The 20,345-nt window shown below is 44.5% G+C and overlaps 1 protein-coding gene across 4 annotated transcripts in view; it reads right to left on the bottom strand.

The window, feature by feature from the left end:
- Positions 1-20,345, bottom strand: part of ADAMTSL3 (ADAMTS like 3) — a 280,228-nt gene that overhangs the window by 92,730 nt on the left and 167,153 nt on the right. For all 4 annotated transcript variants that reach the window (XM_060282649.1, XM_060282651.1, XM_060282648.1 and 1 more), the window contains exons 8-9: positions 12,616-12,690; positions 3,040-3,197 (exon numbers count right to left, since the gene is read on the bottom strand). In XM_060282649.1, the coding sequence (XP_060138632.1) occupies positions 3,040-3,197; positions 12,616-12,690 (233 nt within the window). The remainder of the gene's footprint in view (positions 1-3,039; positions 3,198-12,615; positions 12,691-20,345) is intronic.

Genomic DNA, 20,345 nt, shown 5'->3' with positions numbered 1-20,345 from the left:
CTGCCGTTTATGTCAGCATCACTGCCCCAGCTCACAGGTTATCAGTGGCGCCATTTTTCTTTGCCATGTCTGCCTCCGTTCTGTGGCCCAGATGGCCTGCAGATGAAGCAAATGCTCCTTTGCTGGCACCCAACTGCACAGGCACCCATGGTTTTGCACCCATGGAGAAGGAGTTCATATGAAGTGGAAATCCCCATGATCAGGAGCTGTTGTGGATCACCCATTTCATATGTTGGAGCACTTGCATGTTGAAGAAGTGGGTGACATGTGAAGAGAAGCATTGCCTACCATTAAAGGCTTAGAACACATTGGATCCAGTGGGGTGTTGTGATTATTTCTATTTATTATTTATTGTTATTTTCAATTTATATCCCATCCTTCCTCCCAAAGGAATGCAAAGCGGCAAGCACGTCATTAAAACAACACAATTAAAAACATTTTCAAACCAAAAGCAGCTTAAAACCAACCACATCCTCTCAGCTAATGGTTCCAGTATTAGAATGTTGGACTAAGGTTGCAAACACCTTGCATCGAATGCCCACCTAGGGCTGAAGCTCACTGTGTGACCTTGGCGCGGTTCTTCTCTCTTTATCAGCCCTACTTTTAAAGACTGTTGTGATGACAACAGGGCCGTCTCTAGGCCCGGGTCCGGTGGCGCGGGGCGCCAGGCCACCAGGGGCACCGCTGCACCCACTGAGAGGCGCAGTGGAGGCCGCCCCAGGCGCGCCTCTCAGCTGTTCAGCGGCTTTAGGCCGCTCTCCGGAGGTGTGTGGGTCTGGGGCCGCCTCCGCCGCACGCAGGGGTGTCGCAACAGGGGGCGGGCAGCGCCGCCGGGCCCAGGGCCGGCCCTACGGCCAGGCTGGGTTGCGCAGGGCTCCGGCCCTCCATGCGGCCGCCGCGCTGGGAAACGGGGCGGGGGCGCTGGAGGGATCAGTCGCACCACAGCACCACAGCACCAGGTATGCTTAAGATGGCCCTGGACGACAAAATGGGAGCAACTGAACCTTGTATGCTCCCTCCTCTGAGTTCCTTTAAGGCAGGGCGGGAGTACAATTAGTAAAGCAACCTATCAGTCAAGAAGACACCTGCTCCCATATTTCCCACCTTCTTTGCCCTCCTTTGATATTGCCTCGTTTTCTGAAGCTTAGGAGGTAGTTACAAAGGGCAAAACCATTTCTGTGGTTGCCCTTCTTCTCGCCCAAGGGAGCTTGCCATGCTACCTGCTTGCTGGATTTAAAGCAGGTGGAAAAAAGACTAGTTGTGTCCAAGCACGTTTCCCCCCCCCCTTTTGCCCCAGAGCTTTCCCTGCAAAAGCCTGCTCTTTACTGCTGAATTGGAACAAATGGCAATGTGGATTTCTGTGGATTGCTGAAAAGGATTGCCAGTAAAGAGCAGGTTTTTCACAGGAAAAGTGCTGAGACAAATAATAATAATGCATTTGGACACAACACTTTAAAGTGAGAAACTGTGCTTGGAAATGTGGAAAAATGAAGTTTGCTTGAGCCCTTAGTTTATGTAAGCCACTGTGGGAGTCAACAGGTGGGGTTTAATCTCACTCAAAGTCCATGAGTCTTATTTCTAAAGCAACTTTAACAAATGGGATTGAAGCTGTGGTCTCTAACCTGCACTCACTTTTAATCAAGTGCTGCTTAAATTAACTAGGTATAAATCCTGAATAACTTTGCCAGACCAAACTCCTTCTGCAATTTAAAAAGGCTACCATATTCTGCCCCTTAAATGTCTGGACTTGGATAGTAAAATGGGCTAAACAATAGCTTCCATTTTTCAGTTTGAGAAGTGAAGGGACTGCTGTACATAGCTGTCAAGTTTTCCCTTTTCTCGTGAGGAAGCCTATTCAGCATAAGGGAATTTCCCTTTAAAAAAGAGAGAACTTGACAGCTATGCTGCTCTATGCACATTTGCAATGTGGCTTAGCATCTTTGGGATAACAGGTGGTCTATAAATATGAGAATATTCAACGGCTGGCAAGCAGCAGGCATTTCTATTAGCTACTAAATCCACTTCCTGGGATTAGAACATCAGGATCAAAGGGCACCAACCCACCTGGCTACAAAATACACGTAAGAACTGGAGTAACTCAACAGTCTTTCAGAGAATCAGGCCACCTTTACATTCAGGCTCTAGGGTACCACTTTAAACAGCCATGGCTACCCCCAAAGCATTCTGGGAAGTATACTTTGTTATGAGTCCTGCGAGTTGTTAGGAGACCCTCTATTCCCCCCCCCCAGAGTGGCAATCCTTCTCCCCAGGGAACTCTGATTACAGGTAGGTAGCTGTGTTGGTCTGAGTCGAAACAAAATAAAAAAAATTCCTTCAGTAGCACCTTAAAGACCAACTAAGTTTTTATTTTGGTATGAACTTTCGTGTGCATGCACACTTCGTCAGATACACTGAAACAGAATCCACCAGACCCTTATGTATATTCAGAGGGTGGGGGGTGGGGGAGATGGGAATGGGTGATGGGCTGATAGGAGTGGTAAACCTGTTGATGACTGTTAACGACTGTTAATGACTGCAATTGGTCTTGCGGGGGGGGGGAGCAAGGGCTGAGGTGCTAAGGAAAGCTTGAACATGTATAATGAGATAAGAATCCTATGTCTTTGTTCATTCCAGGTGGCTCCATGGTTTTAAGCTTGCTAATGAGTTGCAATTCCAGGGAACTCTGGAAATTGTAGCTCTGTGGAGGAAACAGGAATCTTCGAACTCTCAGCACCCTTAACAAACTACAGTTCCCAGGATTCTTTGAGGGGATGCCTTGACTATTAAATTAGCGTAACAGTGCTGATGTGGCATGGCTTTAGGCTGCCTGCTTATGTGACAGCAGCCCATCTGCCTACCTTGGGCCTGAGCATCTGACACCTTATAAATCCTAATTCAGTTGTTAAGCTTCTTCTTCTTCCCTCCCTCCCTCCCTCCCTCCCTCCCTTTGGCTGTTGTTGTCCTTTTTATACAGAGCTGTTTCAACTGTGTTGGCAGCCCGTTCTTCAGACTGAACAGCCGAGGGAGGCAACATCTTACCTTGATAATGAAATCAGCTCCGAGGGGCCCTGGGATTTTTATCGTTTCTCTTTCTGCGCCCTTCTGAAATTCCACTGTCGTGTTTTCAATTACGAACGTTCCCGGGGCACCAAAGCTGTGTTCTCCACTGTCTCCCTGCAGCGTCTTTGATTCAATCACTGAAACAGGAAAAGGACATGCCGCAATTCAGTGGTTTGTGGAGAATACTTGGAAGGCAAAACTAAACGCCAAAACATTGACGTTCTAACAAAAAGTAGGTTGGAAGTAGTGACATGGGATACAGTTGTAAAAAGGCAGGTAGCCGGGTGCAATATATTTTGGCGATAACTACAGCTGTCAGGTGACAGGGGATTAACCAGGATTGGTGTTTAATCTAATTCTCTGGAAAGGGAACAAATTGCCACACTACATATATTCTACAAGAGCTAAAAGGTATTTTCATACATTAGAAATAAAACAGGTTTAGCACTGGTTCACGGCCAGCAGATAAGGAGAAAATTGATTGCCTTGAACGGCTTTACAACTAAAAAAGACATTAAGTCGAGTCAAGCCTGTAATCCACACTCACAGAATAATGAGCTTCGCTTGCAGACCTCACTCCCTTTTCCTGGTCAAATATATTATTGCCACTGAGCTTGAGCAAAAAAGTGCTTAGACAGGGGAAAGGCTTTAGATCTCAGAGCTAAGTGGTTTTGAGGTATTACAGTGGACGCTTGGGTTGCAAAATTGATCTGTGCGGGAGGCACTTTTTTGTTTTTTGTTTCTGGGATCACCTGATTCAGGACGCAAGGGAGAAACGTGCTAAGAGGAAGGCACACTTGGCAAACCCTCACCGTGATCAACTCCCGCCCTAAAACCAATGTCCCCACCGTGGAAGGACGTGTGGATCCAGAATTGGCCTCCACAGTCACTTACGGACTCGTTAAAGCCGTGTTTGTGGAAGACAATCTTACTTGGCTACGAGTGTGCTAACGAAAGAAGAAAAAGAAGCTTCCTGTTTCTTAACTGATCCACAGCAATTCATTGTGGCCAGCGAGTGTCCTTTATAATTTGTTAAATCATGCAGGTCCATTGATACGCCCCCTAAAATATTCACGAATGGCCTAAGGCATGAACAATCTTGAGGAGAAACATTCCCAACTCTTTTAAAAGCAAGGATATAATGCAACAGCTAAGTGAGAAACAACAATATCTTTCTCTGGATAAAGGGATTTTGGTCCAAATTTATCCTTGGTCTAATTCCAATGAAAGCAATAGGGTTGGAAGAGGCATATAATTGGTCCACTGTGTCTAGACAGAAGTGTACCCAAACCCATTTGTTAAAAAAGAGAGGAAATAATCTGTCAGATTTCCTTAAAAACAACTTGACTCATTTAAGTAGGCTCTGGAGCACTTATAATCCTTAGGAGATAAAAACACTTGATGTTCTATAAATAACACTAGCAATAGCCACATTTATATGTCATAGTAATCGTTACAACAACCCTGTAAGGTAGGCTGGTATGGTGGCATCCACATTGCAGGTGGGGGCTGAGGCCGAGTGATGGAAGTTCATATAAGACCACCTGGTACATTCACTGCTGAGGTGAGTTTAAAACAGAGAGCTCCCAACTCATGTTCTTAACTGCTACACTATGGCTCAGTTCACATTATTACTTAAACCATGGCCTCTCTCCCTTTGAACTGTGTGAACTGTGGGTTGCTGTAACCAAAGCTAATTAATAAATCTGGGTCAGAAACCATGGGCCCATCCATTTGCCCTCCGGCACAGAGCCACATCCTTTTACCTTAAAAACCCACACTTAGGCCATTGCCAAGAAAGTTGCCTGGCTATTCCAGCCATTGGATCCTTGTTGGATCTAGGAATTAGAAGGACTCAGGCATACAGCCTACACCCCCACAAAAAAAACCCATATACCGGTATATGAATACATGAAGACTTTCAAAGCATCTAAACACTGAACAGGCCTTAAGGTTCAATGGACAAGCAGGTATGTAGAGAATCACAACCCATTTGCTGGAACAACATCACTCAACAAGCAGTGATGGATTAGACCCAATGCCTTAAGCAGTTCTCTACTAACAGTTATGCAAAGGCAGCCTGAATTTCAGCAGGGAAGCTTAAACCCAGCTGCTCATTTTTTCCAAGTAATTCCATCACACAGAGAGATGAAGATTTGCTCCACAGGCTACCTGTAAGCTCAGCTCCCGTATATTCTCACCTGCTTTAAGCCGTTGCCTGTCAATAGCAGCTTCCCTATGGAATGAACACAAAACACTCTGCATGCGTAATATTTTTTTATAGCTATTTCTTCAAAGGGCAAGGTAATATTTTGCAAACTTAACTGGCAGCCATCTGGAAATATAACAGCAAGTGGCTTTCCAGGCTTATTCAGCAAGTGATGGCCTGAAAAGTCTATTTAATTCTGAGTGCAGGTTTATCCGAAAAAAGCAGAAAAGTCGGCATATGGATGAAGTTACAACCTAAGTGGAACAAGGCTTTGATGCTGTGGGTGAGCATTTTTCTTAGTATCACCCCAACTAGCTTTAACTGAAGGGCGAGTATTATCAGCTTCATGGGAGAATAAGGTCTCCGGCAGCCTTATGGCACTCATAATTTGGTCCCTATGGGGTGGCCAAAGGAGCAATATTAAATACAAGTGCTTTTGGCCTATGCAGTGGAAGCTTTGGGTCCACCAGCCATGTATATTTATCAGATATAAGCCTAAACTGATTGTCAGCTGAGCAAATTTCCTTGCAGGAACCCTTAAGAACAGTAGGTGTTTGTATAGCTGGTGTCAGGTCTGAGCTTGGTTTTTGGCAAACTGCAGCGGGATCCGAGTCTATCAAACATAGGTGGTGGTCAGCTGAACAAGAAGCAGGAGACATTATCATGGTTGGGCTGGAGATTGGGTATCAATCAGGCAGCACCAAGGTCAGAGGTCAATCACAGAAAAACTGGGGTAACAGATCAGGCAGGGAAGCTAAGGACCTGACCAGAGAGAAAGGGAGAGTCTGTTGTTCACTCAGGGACAGTGAGCTGGTCAGATTTAGAAATTGGGCCTTGGGTGGAGAGATTTTATTAGGCCAGGTGTATCTTCACTGGCTGGGGAAATCAGCTGACCATCTGCAGGCTGCCAGGCCAGCTGATGGAGTGCTGCTGCTTCTTTGGCGATGACACTCAACATCCCAAAAAAAACCCAAAGTGCTGCACCAACAAGTACAAAATAACCCCTCTGCAGCGCCACAAATCCAACTCAATGGTGTAACGTTGGAAAATGATGGAGTGCAGATCGGTACTTGTCACAGGCACTTCCCAGCCAAGGAATGCACACAACACATAGTATAATTAGCTCACTATTATCAAAAGCAAACACTTACAAAGGCTTCTATGACTCTTAAAAGCCACGCTGTATGGAGCAGTTGCGGCAACAGGGGGCCATGCCCCTCCACCGACAGCGTGCAAGCAGGCAGAGACTATCCCTGGGTGGGAGCTGCTTCTGCTCTTCCCACTTCAGTCCTCTCCTGCTTCTGGGAGACAGTGGCACAGGAGAGGGTGGGGAAACACATGGCCCTTCACTGGTCAGACCAGCCTCTTCCTCCTCTGCCTCCTGTGCTCCACCCTCCAGCTCTGAAGCTCTCGGTCCCCACAAATCACTGCCCCCCTCTCCTGAGTCAGACTCCAGCCCCCCTTTCCCCCAAAGCACGCTCTTCAACGTCCTGCCAGTCCCTGCCACTTCTACAGTCTTGAAAGTTCTTACTGAGTCCACTAAAAGGTAAAAAGGTAAAGGACCCCTGGACGGTTAAGTCCAGTCAAAGGCGATTATGGGGTTGCAGTGCTCATCTGGCTTCAGGCTGAGGGAGCCGGCATTTGTCCAAAGACAGCTTTCCAGATCATGTGGCCAGCGTGACTAAATTGCTTCTGGTGCAATGGGACACTGTGACAGAAGCCAGAGTGCACGGAAACGCCATTTACCTTCACACCGCAGCGGAACCTATTTATCTACTGGTGCACTTTCAAACTGCTAGGTTGGCAGAAGCTGGGACAGAGCAACGGGAGCTCACCCCGTCGGGGGGATTCGAACTGCCGGCCTTCCGATCAGCAAGCCCAAGAGGCTCAGTGGTTTAGACCACAGCGCCAGCCACAGCTGTGAGACCTCAGTTGTGATGCTATACGTAGTAAGAGACTAGTTGCTCAACTAGCGGGTCTCTCTCTCACACACACCACACAAACTTTACACACAGTGACTATGCTCCAATGTATTCAATCTGTTCTGTAAAGGGTTTGGAGATGCACTGACACTCAAATTAATAAAGTTCTTTGGCATTTGCCTATACAGCAAGAAGATTGCCTGCTCCTGGTTGGAAGCTAAAATATATTTAACCCACAAATTGAAATATGATCTGTGAAAATTCCAAATTCCAAATTGCGGTTAATTGTGTGGGAGGCGGTTTATAATGAACTAGTCTCATTCAGCCCGTTAAGAAAACGGGCGCTAGAGGTGAGACGGGGCCGCGGCCTTCCCTCCCTTTCTGCGCTTGGCCGCGGGGCGCGCCACGAACGCAATTAAACAAAGCACTCTCCCGTCGTGTCCCACGGCCGAGCGCAGAGAGGGAGGGAAGGCCGCGACCCCGCCGCTTCTCCCACGGGCCAGGTAGGGTTGTCAGGAGGAGGAGGCCGATGCCGCCATCTTGGTCCGCCGCCGCAGGGGAACGGGAGGCAGAAGGTTGAGGGGGGGAGAGAGCTCGTGTGTGTGTACGTCCCGCCTCTTCGTCCAGTCCCTGTGTCCGTGGGGCACATGCGCATTAATGCGGACAAAGGGACAGGACGCAGAGACACAGGGACTTTATTATATAGGATTAAAGAAAATATTTAAGTATACCTTCCCAAAAAACCTGAGGCCTTTCTTTTGGGGCTGATGGGTAATGAGATCGCGAAAATTGATCAAAGATTTTTCTTGTATGCCACTGTGGCCGCTAGATTATTAATTGCTCAAAACTGGAAGTTACAGGAAACACCGTTAATTACGGAGTGGCAAACGAAGTTGCTGGATCTGATGGAAATGGCCAAACTGACCCACAGAGTACGGGATCAGTCTGATGAGAAATTTCATAAAGAATGGAGTAAATTTGTAGAACATGCTAAGATGAATTACAAAGGTATGAAAACGTTGGCGGTTATGATTTTAAGTGACAATATAACAACGCGAGAAGACAGGACCAATTTACCCACTGGGGGGGAAGTCAGAGCTGGGGACAGCTGTCTATTGTTTTGTTTAACTGTGTAAAGTTTAATCTGGTAAAAATGTGGAAAATCAATAAAAATTCAATGAGTAAAAATAAAAAAAGGAAAATTCCAAATTGTGATGTAGTGAACCTAAGGTCAAGGGGTGAGGGGTTATCAAGATCCTGTCTCACACCCTTAGTAAAGGGACCCCTGACCATTGGGTCCAGTCGCGGATGACTCTGAGGTTGCGGCGCTCATCTCACTTTACTGGCCGAGAGAGTTGGCGTACAGCTTCCGGGTCATGTGGCCAGCATGACTAAGCCGCTTCTGGCAAACCAGAGCAGTGCATGGAAATGCCGTTTACCTTCCCGCTGGAGCGGTACCTATTCATCTACTTGCACTTTGACGTGCTTTCGAACTGCTAGGTTGGCTGGAGCTGGGACCGAGCAACAGGAGCTCACCCTCTCGAGGGGATTCGAACCGCCGACCTTCTGCTCAGCAAGTCCTAGGCTCAGTGGTTCAGTGGTTCAGTCCACAGCACCACCCGCATCCCCACACCCTTAGTAGCCTAGGCTTCTTTAAAAGCCAACTTTTGCAGTTTAAAGGAAAACAGGTTTAAGGAAATTATAATTATGATTATAAAAATAGGGAGAGTCATTTAAGCCCCCCCCCAATAATTCAATGTGGTTGGGCTATATAGATTCATCTTGAAATCTTGGCTATACGTAACTGCATCTCTGTAACTGCATGGCTATATGTCAGTTTGTGCATGTGTTCATGACAAACCAATAAACATTATTTATAAAAAGGAATAAATGTGAGTGTGAGCAGCTCAGATATATAAAATCTAAGGGGGCTACTCTGGCAAAGTGATTATTTCCATTTGGACACAAGAAGAATAGGTAGAGCATATGTGTCTCTGATTTAAGCATAAATGTCATGTCGTGTTTGGACGTCAGTGGATTTGAGAGTAGCTTCTCCTGCCAGAAAACCTACCTGCTGGAATTCATGAACTTTTTCCACCACCACCATTGTGCGCATAATTCCCAGATAGGGAACATGAGTCTCCGTTAAACGCACACCTATTTTAATCCCCTCAAACTGTAAGCCACATGTTTTCCTGTTAATATCCGTAAAGAATAAAAACAGAATTCACATGTATGGCTAAATGTTTAAAAAGCAAGGTTCTGTCATTTAAAAAGTCAGGAATTTAGCATCTTTCACTTCCCTTCCAGCTAGACTCGGTTGTAAGTTCATGAACTTGGTTATCTAGCATTAGCCACTTGTAAAAATATTAGCTTCTGGTTTTGTTGTTTCTACAGCAGGGGGATTATTTTCAGAGGACTCTGGCTTATTTTGGATTCTGAAGCTCTTAGCAAAACAGCTTCTGGAAAGCCTATAATATATTCCAACACCCTTCCCCCTTCACTTCAACTCCTTTCCCCCCCAAAATAAACCATTTCAAATGCCAAATGAAGGGAAAGTGACAATAATGAGTTGCCTTATCTGATTATTTGTGGAAGCCAAGCATTTAAAGGACAACAAGATGAAAACAACAACACTCTCTGCAACCCAAACAGCTTCCAACCTCCGCATTTGTACACAAAAGACCCGCCCCAACAGCTGAGCAAATCAAAACAACTAGAACTTGTGAATACCCAACAAAGCAGAATGTTGGAAGCTTCAGGACAGATAAACAAAGCACTTGTTTACATGAAGCATAGTTGTCTGTTTATTATGCATTTGGACGCCTCTTAAAATACTGCAACCAAACTTTGCACGATGGTTCCTCAGATCAAAGAGCATGTTTTAGTTTACGTTTGGATAAAACCATTTTTGATTTTTGATATATATATATATTTAGAATTCCTGAGCAGTGCCAGGTATGATGCTGCTAGTCAAGAATAAATTTACATTCGTAAGACACGTAGGAAATATATCACAAATCAGTAGGCCAGATTAACACATCAAAATAGCTGGATCACTGTTCAGGGAAAGCCACTGGAGTCCTCCTGGATGTTTGATGAACCCTGGGAGAATACAACACTACTAAGGGTCATAGCTGCCAAGTTTTCCCTTTTCTCGCGAGGAAGCCTATTCAGCATAAGGGAAAATCCCTTTAAAAAAGGGATAACTTGGCAGCTATGCTAAGGGTGTCTCCCTCAAAAACCCAAGAGTCTGGGTAGGTGAATACAAGATAAATAATTCTCAGAGGTAACCTGGTCCCAAATTGTTCAGGGAATTACACGCCAACAGCAACATCTTAAACTTGGCCTAGTAGCTTGCTGGAGGGGGGAGATCTGAAGTGGAGAGTCTCTCCAGCAGGTTTTAGCCTCCTCTTTCAATTTCAATCTCTTTCAATCTCTCATTTTTGCAACCTTAAATTCAGTTCTTCACATTTTTGCGTCAGTTGGCAAGTTGTTGTTTTGAACCCCCATGCCTTGTGAAAATTTATCAGTAATTTAGTGTACTTTTTTAAATTAAAAAAATACACATTTGTGTATGCACTTTTTGCCCAATTCAAATTTTGGCAAGCAATTTTGCCCACTACAACACTTTTTATATGTTAACTTTCACTAATATCTCTGCAGTTTTGTACAAATTCTTTCAGTGGTGAAACACACCACCACAAAATTCAGACAAGTGTGATTTTTTTTTAAGGACAGCTATGTTTTGGCTCTCACGCTGTTTCAGAAAGTGCAAATTAAGTAGATTCACATTCACGTCCTACTAGATTTCTCCCCTGTTCCTACTTGCACCATAGTTTTTTATTATGGTAGCTCACAGTTCGTAACTGGGGAGAGAGCCTATACATGTAGAACAGGCTCAGACCTACCCCCACTCCCACACAATGTATGGAGCAGGTATGGAACACCTTCAGCCCACCAGAAGTTGCTGAACTACAGCTCCCACCATCCATGGCCATTAGCTATGCTTGCTTAATGTAATAGGACTTCAGCAACATCTGGGAGGACAGAGGTTCCTCACCCCTAGTATACAGAGTGGTGGTCCTAAGCGATGTGGATGCAATGGAGGGGACACAGCCACCAAGCACTGCCTCCCTCTCTCCATCAGATGATGGAAATCACATGCTGGGTTGGATTCAGTCTGACCCCTGTGTTTTCCTCCTTCGTGGTTTTGATTTATGGACTACTGAAAATGAGGCTGCATTTTAAATTTTAATATTGTATTTTAATCTGTATTTTAATTAATTGTTTCCTTTTCTTTTATGTCTTATTGTAATTTTATTAGTGTTAGCCACCCTGAGTCCGGTTTTGACTGGGGAGGGTGGGGTATAAATAAAAAATTATTATTATTATTATGAGAAGCTGAGCACACCCATAGGGCTTCAGGATCAGGCCTAGGCAGGAGAAGTAAGATATTTCAACTACAGTGGTGCCTCGCAAGACGAATTTAATTCGTTCCACGAGTCAATTCGTTTTGCGAAAAATTCGTCTTGTGAATCACAGTTTCCCATAGGAATGCATTGAATTTTTTATTTTATTTTTTGCCCATAGGAAAAATTCGTCTTGTGAATCACAGCTTCCCATAGGAATGCATTGAATTTTTTATTTTATTTTTTTGCCCATAGGAACAATTCATCTTGTGAATCAGTTTCCCATAGGAATGCATTGAATTTTCTATTTTATTTTTTGCCCATAGGAACGCATTAATTAAATTTCAATGCATTCCTATGGGAAACTGCGATTCGCAAGATGAATTTTTCGCAAAACGAATACGTCTTGTGAGTCATCATCGGATCACCATTAGATCGCAAAATGCATTTGTCTTGCAAAAAATTCATCTTGCAGGGCATTCGTCTTGCGAGGTACCACTGTACAGTGGTACCTCGGTTTATGAACACAATTGGTTCCGGAAGTCTGTTCATAAACTGAAGCGTTCATAAACTGAAGCGAACTTTCCCATTGAAAGTAATGGAAAGTGAATTAATCCGTTCCAGACGGTCCGCGGAGTAAGTGTTCATAAACTGAAGCAAACTTTCCCATTGAAAGTAATGGAAAGTGGATTAATCCGTTCCAGACGGGTCCACGGAGTACTTAAACTGAAGCGTTCATAAACTGAAGCATGGGTGTAATTGGTTCCGGAAGTCTGTTCATAAACTGAAGCGTTCATAAACTGAAGCAAACTTTCCCATTGAAAGTAATGGAAAATGAATTAATCCGTTCCAGATGGGTCCACAGCGTTCATAAACCGAAAATTCATAAACCGAGGTGTTCATAAACCGAGGTTCCACTGTACATCTATAGCTCTAATAACCTTGAAAATTCCCAAATGGAATACTTTTGTCCAAGCTCCTCTGTGTTAGTAATGTGTAAAGGGGTTCATACCAAGGTGTGCTGGTCCTTTCACAGTAATTCTTGCACTGTGGCTCCCATGTGGCACAGCAATCACGGTTTCCTCCCCTAGGAAAATTAAAGGAACAGTTTCAGAAATTAAATCTTGCAAAGGAAACATAAGAGGAGGAGGAAGGAGAAGAAGTTGACAAAGCATGCCTCAAAAATAAGTTACTTAAAACAACAAGAACATAAACACGTTATTAAGCACATTGTTCCAGGTTCTGCTTTCTGAAACACACTGTTATTAAGCCACATGTGGACTTGTAAATCTGTCCAGCTGCTGGAAAATTATTTTCTGTTAATTAATGAAGTACACCAGTCATTCAATTTTCATCTTATTGTTCTGGTTTTATTCCCTCATAGCTGGAAAGGGTTTAAAAACAGCGGTGCCACACAAGATTTCATTTGCAAAAGAAGTTTAGCTGGATTTTGCCCACACCTCATTTCCTGCAGCAGATCATGGCTTTAATAAACAGTAAGATTTGCAGGAAACAACTCAACTACCCGGCACTAAAACCAAAGCCTTTACAGACTAGAGAACTGCAAATGAGAACCTCCCTCTAAATACCTGCAATTTGTTACAGAAGATCGTTACTTCCATTTAAAGATGGGTTTAAAACAAAACTGATATATAGTAAGCTAATCCTCTTTTCTAAATGTTAATACAGTACTGAACAGCAACATTACATACGTAGGATTTTTATACTGTTTGTTCAAGCATGCTTAAAAAGGTAAAGGGGCCCCTGACCATCAGGTTCAGTCGTGTCAGACTCTGGGGTTGCGGTGCTCATCTCACTCTATAGGCCAAGGGAGCCAGCGTTTGTCCGCAGACAGCTTCCGGGTCATGTGGCCAGCATGACAAAGCTGCTTCTGGCGAACCAAAGCAGTGCACGGAAACGCCATTTACCTTACCGCCGGAGTGGTCCCTATTTATCTACTTGCACTTTGATGTGCTTTCGAACTGCTAGGTGGGCAGGAGCTGGGACCGAGCAACGGGAGCTCACTCTGTTGCAGGGATTCGAACCGCCGACCTTCTGATCAGCAAGCCCTAGACTCTGTGGTTTAACCCACAGCGCCATGCTTAAGTTTATATAAATAATCTTAGTAGTGCTTACAATGCTCCAGCATTTGGTTTAATGCTTACAGTGGGCCAGCATTTATTATCCCTATGATCTCCAGCGAAACTCAGCTTGTCTCAAGTGACTCGATACCACTTTCCCCATGTCCCACAAATGCATGGAAGGATAACTGGGACTATGATTGCTGTCTCCACTCTCCAAGCTCCCCCCCCCCCCCCCGGCGTTACAAGGAAGAGCCTCAGGCTCACGTGCTTCACGCCTCCTTTATGGTGCAGCTGAAAGGAGCTGCATTAGGGATCAGCTATAGTTGAGTGTGGTGTCTGAACCTTAAACCATGGTGAATTTCAACTGCAGCTTGCAGAAACAAGCCAGCTTCACAACCCATGGTTTGAATTTTGGCTTCTTTCAACAAACCTTTCACAAGTCTGTCACTTTCTCGGGGCGTAGAGCTGGGATGGCAGACTCTGGAGGCATTGAAAGAGGAAGAAGGAGGGGAGGCTGAGCAAAGCCTGTCTGAGGAAGACCTTCCTGGGCAGGCGGTAATGCTGGAACCAGACCCCCAGATGCTTCTTCTCTCCCTATGGAGGAAGGAATGTTGTTGGAGCCTGGGAAGAGCTCCGAGCCTAAGCCTGGGGTGGCTGAACAGGATTAAGAGGAGATGGGTCTGGCGTTGTTTCCCAAGGCCAGGCAACACCTCTGCCATTGGCAACAGATGCACACACACACACCAATGAAGTGCACCAGGCTAGACATTCTTATAAGGCTAATTCTCGCAATCGAGGCTATAAAGGTTGCTGGGTGGTTGTTCAATCTGCTAGGATAACTTTGCCACTCTTGTCCAGTTTTGATCTTGGACTTTGGAATTCTGCTCTTGCTCCTAGCTCAGTTAACCTCTCCATCCCACTTGAAGAAGCTCTGAGTTAGCTTTCACCTATTGCTATACTTGCTTTGTAATAAAGGTATTTCTCCTAAACTCAAGTCAGAGCCTCTGCTGGAGGGACTGGGGCAGGAGCCGGGACAAAATCATAGTTAAAATTAATCAGAAAATAATTTGTTTGGATTAGGACATCTGAACAAGCTTTGGTTAATCCAACATGGAAATGAACACTTCTGAACTCTTCCTTAAGGCCACACCAAGGAGCAGGAGGAGTGAAGAAACATACAATTGCAAGGCTCACTGTAGCTTATCTGTGTAGCAATAAACCATGGTTAAGCATTACATTTGAATCCAGCCAATGAGCTCTCAGGTGCTCTTCAGTTCTTATGAAAGAGAAACAGAATTTATGGGTGTCACTCAAAACACCCTAGAGTCAGGCTTTGTGTGCACAATGAGAGTCAGGCTTTGTGTGCACATTTAAACTTATCCTTCAAATAAATAATTATCTTACTGTAGGATATGCCACATTTTGAGTTTGAAAAACATTTGCAATGCAGGCGGTGGTGTTGGGAGGGGGGGAAGAGTTGGGGTTTCAGAAGGCTCATTGTGAAAACACATGCCCTAGCTAAAAAGGGCCTAAAGGAACCCTTTAAATTGTAGACTTTTGTCAGTATTCCATTTTAAAATGAGATCCATTAGATTTAATCCAATAAACCACATAAGTGAGAAATTAAGTGCTCATGTGCAGTTTATGTGATTCACTGGGATTTAAACAAGCTTAAATTCTTGACCTGTGGTCCATGTTTCTAGATTCCAGACCCCATCACACCTTAACTCTCCAGACCGTATAGCCTCAAGCCAGGTCTGATTAACGGCTGCATGTCCTTAAGATTTGCCATAGAAGCCTAGAGGATCATGCATAATTTGGCACTGTAAGGATCTGATCTTTTAAACCCATTTTATCCTTGAGGGGGATCATAAACAAATCTCAAAGGTGTATAAAAGTATTTCCCCTAACCTGCGCCAGTTCATAAACTCCTCCAATAAAGGCATCAATTCTTCCATTGTGTTGCAAAAACCACTCCCTCTTTTGTTTTATTTTTGTTTAATTTCAGTGGGAAATGGGGTCAATCAGACCTAGAGATGTGGGAAGCAAAACTATTCTCTAATGGAAAACTATCCACTATGATATATTTTTTACTGATTCCCCCCCTTCTAAGTATGTATCATTAAGAAACAACATACTGTATATGGATGGGTCAGATTATCAAGAATGCCAAACATTAAAAAAAATAATTCTTAAATGGAAAGCATATCTGGGACACAGTGTAAAAACAGGGTTTCCCAAACTTGGGTATCCAGCTGTTTTTTGGACTACAAATCCCATCATCCCTGACCACTGGTCCAGTTAGCTAGGGATAATGGGAATTGTAGTCCAAGAACACCTACCGGTAGAGACCCAAGTTTGGGAAACCCTGGTGCAAAGACTTGGAGGATCAGGCCATGATGCAGTTTTAGGTGGGGAAATATTTACAGGTTAGCCATGTTACAATAGTTACAATACAACATTTGGAATCTGCAGAGGTGGACACTGAGAGACTAGTGAATAGTCCCTAGCAGGCTATTCTCGCCACCTTACAGCAGGAGGTGACAATGTGGTCAGTAGAATGCTAATATCATCTTGACCAACCTTCTGCTAATGCAGAGCCGGGGTGGGGTGGGGCTCTGGCCCATGAGCCAACTTTAGCCTGCCAAGGGTCCTGATGTGGCGCATAAGACTGTTCCTGGCAAACCTTCCTCTCTTGCGCCACACCTGGCATCCTATGTGCTGTTGGTGGTGCATTCCCTCCATCCGTCAGCTGATAGGCAATAGAAGCATGCCTTGCTCCAGGTTCAGGAAGGCGTTTGCCTTGAAACCCCCTGCTAGAATTGACTCTCCCCCCTCCCTTTTTGCAGCTGTTTCAATACAAGCCCCTTTATGATCAGGTAGATCCTTAGGTAAATCTATCTTGCATAGTTTCAACAGAGTAATGCTTTAAACGCTTGGCAATTACTGTATTCAATACCCTTATCTTTACCCCCATTCAACTGGTTAAGTATTTAAGCCCTAGGCTGAGCGGCAAACCACTGCTGCTGATCTGTGACCCAAAATACCACCATCCACAAATCAGCCAATTCTTTATGCCAGTAGTTACAGCTCTTCCAAATATAGACATAGCCTCTCTCTCTCTCTTTTACGTTACCACAAAATAAATACTGGTTGCCTTCAAGAAACGGGCAATACACACTGATTGCAAGAGTGATGTTGGGGTGGAGTTATCAGACAAACTGAAGCTACTGAAATAATAATAATAATAAATGAAATTATGCCTGATGCAGAGGGAATTGATAGAAGTACAGGCACCCCCCAAATTGACATGTTTCCCCCCATTATTATCATCCAAATGCTTGACACGTTTGAAGTGCATCTAACTGACGACTGTTGCTTGCAGGGCTACATGGAGATTTGGTTCGATTCAAACAGCTCTTCTGGGCTTCTTATGCTCCTCTTACGCTTTTCTTGGGGGGGGGCATTAATAAGCACAATGGGAGCTCAGCATGAACCACAATCTGCCACCAAGCCTGCAGCTTTAAAAAGGTCTCTAGTCATCAAGTGTACAATCCATACACTTACTGAAACAAAACCCCTTATATTCTTGCAAAATGGTGCACAGGGGGCCGTTAAGCCACACATTTCTATTAAATCAATAAGACTATGCTGCTATGTATGTATAGCAAAGGAAGCACATTCTAAATTCCTGCAATATTTTTTCAAGGGAAGCAGATGCAACCAAGTCCTGCATTTAATAATGCCCCGATATATTTAGTATGGGCATGGCTGGTCCTGCACATTGAGAGAGCTGCGGGTTTTGCGTGACACAAAAGGGGGGATCATTGCCCATTTTCTCCATCCCTCATCCGCTGCAAAGGAGGATTTGGGTTATAAAACATCCACCATTTATTGTTTGGTTTCTTAAGGCGACTTTTAGCCTGCCCTTCATCCCAATGGATTCAGTGAAGGGTACGAACCGAAATGCATACCAGCATATAAACCAAGCATCCCCAAACTGCGGCCCTCCAGATGTTTTGGCCTACAACTCCCATGATCCCTAGCTAACAGGACCAGTGGTCAGGGATGATGAGAATTGTAGTCCATACCATCTGGAGGGCCGAAGCTTGGGGATGCCTGAAATAAACCCTCATAAACTCAGTACAATACATTAAATTAGCCGTGGGTCACATCTCATATGCCCCTCTGCCTAGTGGGGATTGACCCTGTTACCAAGTGAGCAGCTAGTTATGTCTACTGTGTGAATGGGAGGTGAAATGATATGATACAATCTTCATGTAGACATCATTGAAAGTAAAGGACTATTGAAAATAAAACAAAATCACCATATACCTAACGGTTTAGAAGTACTGTTGTTTCAGCAATTCATTCCTATGAGTGTGCGTCCACAATCAACACGTTGGGTTACAGCTGCTGGAACAGTCATGCTGGGCGTGGTAATCTCATTACTGCATATCAGGTGGAGTTATAATTTACCCGTGATTATTTATGTTCATCTGGAAATCTTTACAAGACCACTGAATCATGAAATAGAAACCCACCAAAAGGCTATTAGTAACGCAATTAGAATAGGTTAAGAGTGCAGTAAGCAATCTTTTGGACTCAAGGGCCAAGTTCCTTTGTGGGGAAACAGTTGGGGGCCACATGCCGAAGGTAGCAAGTGAAGCCAAAGTGAGAAGAGGATACGAGAGGCACCCTTTCTCTCTCGTCCCATCTTTCAGCGACTCCCACGGCTGGTTCCCCAGGAATGTGCAAAAACAAGGAGATGTTTCTTACCGTCCACTTTTTATTCAGTATTTACAGAGAGAGGCTATAGAACCCAGCCTCTTGGATAATGGAGTTGTCCTGAGTGAATCTCCAGCACCTTCCCCGTCTCTTCCACTTTCTCATTCGCCAATCTCGTCATCTCCTCTACAGGTGCTGATAAGTGCCCTCTGTCTTTGTGCTTTTCCCCCTCCTACTTTCAAGGCTCACTAGGTTCTAGGAGGGGGTGGGTCTGGAATGCTTTCTAAAGACACTGTGTCAATCAGTTGTCACCCCCCCCCCAGTGCTTCCTCTCCCTCCTCCTCCTCTCCCATTATTTCCCAACTTTCCCCCTCATCTGCCTCTGAGCTGTGATCTCCTTCAACCCCCTGTTGTAATTCTGAACTGTCTTCCTCCTCCCTGGAAGGGTCAAGCTGAGGAGGCAGTCTCCACCATTCCTCCTCTGCCCAGCCCCTGACACCATCCATCTCCCATTCTCACAAATAAACCAAAGGCATTTTTCAGCCAGAACTCTCTGGAACTCAGATGGGTGCCACTGCCATTATAAGAGAACAAGGGAGGGATTCTAAAAAATGCAGTGCTATTTTTATTTTATTTTTAGAAAAATAGCACTGCATAAACCTCATAAGTACATAAGAATAACCTACCGGATCAGATCGTCCCATCTAGCCCAACATCCTGTTCTCAGAGCGGCAGCCCAGAAGCCTGTGGGGAACTCTCAGGCAGGACCCATTCACAAGAGCACCTTCCCCTCCCACTGCTTCCAGAAACTGGTATTCAGAAGCACTACTGCCTCTGACTATGGAGGTAGAATATAGCCATCATGCCTAGTAGTCATTGATAACCTTGAATCTGTCCGACGCTCAAGACTCTAAGCGCAGAACAAGATGGAGAGCCTCTTGCAGCTCAACCTCACCCCTGTTCATAGAGCTGCTGTCTGTGGGTCTGAGTGTAGGAACAGGCCTGGGAAGACCCAGGTACAAATCGCCACTCAGGTGAGGAGAGAGCTAGTCACTATCTCTCAGCCTAAACTACCTGACAGGCTTGCTGAGATGGTGAACAATGCATATTTTGCATTTGACCTTCATCTGTAATGTTTTATTTTGGTATTTTGCAATGTTCCACCTGATACTTCAAGTTAGGTTGTGACCTGTGCTGAGATTTTATATAGATAGATAGATGATTAGATAGATAGATAGATAGATAGATAGATAGATAGATAGAGATAATCTCAGTACTGTATAAAATTGAGTTAAACAAAGAAATGTACTGGCACATGTAGTCAGTGTTCCAACACCAGAAGCTGTCTTATGCAGACCATTGAGCTACCCAGCTTAGTATTTTCTACACTGAATAGCAGCAACTTTCCACGGTATTTGGGCAACTTTCCAAGGAAATGCCAGAAACTGGACCTAAGGCCTTCTACATGCAGTGCAGATGCGCTGCTATATAATAATAATAATAATAATAATAATAATAATAATAATAATAATAATAATTTATTACTTATACCCCACCCACCTGTCTGGGTTTCCCTTGCTACTCTGGGCGGCTTCCAACAAGATATTAAATACACAATAAAACATCAAACATTAAAAACTTCCCTAAACAGGGCTGCCTTCAGATGTCTTCTAAAAGTCAGGTAGTTGTTTATTTTGTTGACATCTGGTGGGAGGGTGTTCCACAGGGCAGGCGCCACTACCGAGAAGGCCCTCTGCCTGGTTCCCTGTAACCTTACTTCTTGTAATGAGGGAACTGTTAGAAGGCCCTCGGCACTGGACCTCAGTGTCCAGGCTGAACGATGGTGGTGGAGATGCTCCTTCAGGGATACTGGGCCGAGGCTGTTGAGGGCTTTCAAGGTCAGCACCAACACTTTGAATTGTGCTCGGAA

The sequence above is a fragment of the Zootoca vivipara genome, chromosome 14 (genome assembly GCF_963506605.1).
Source record: "Zootoca vivipara chromosome 14, rZooViv1.1, whole genome shotgun sequence".
NCBI lineage: Eukaryota > Metazoa > Chordata > Lepidosauria > Squamata > Lacertidae > Zootoca > Zootoca vivipara.
This window is presented reverse-complemented; position numbering and strand designations above follow the sequence as displayed.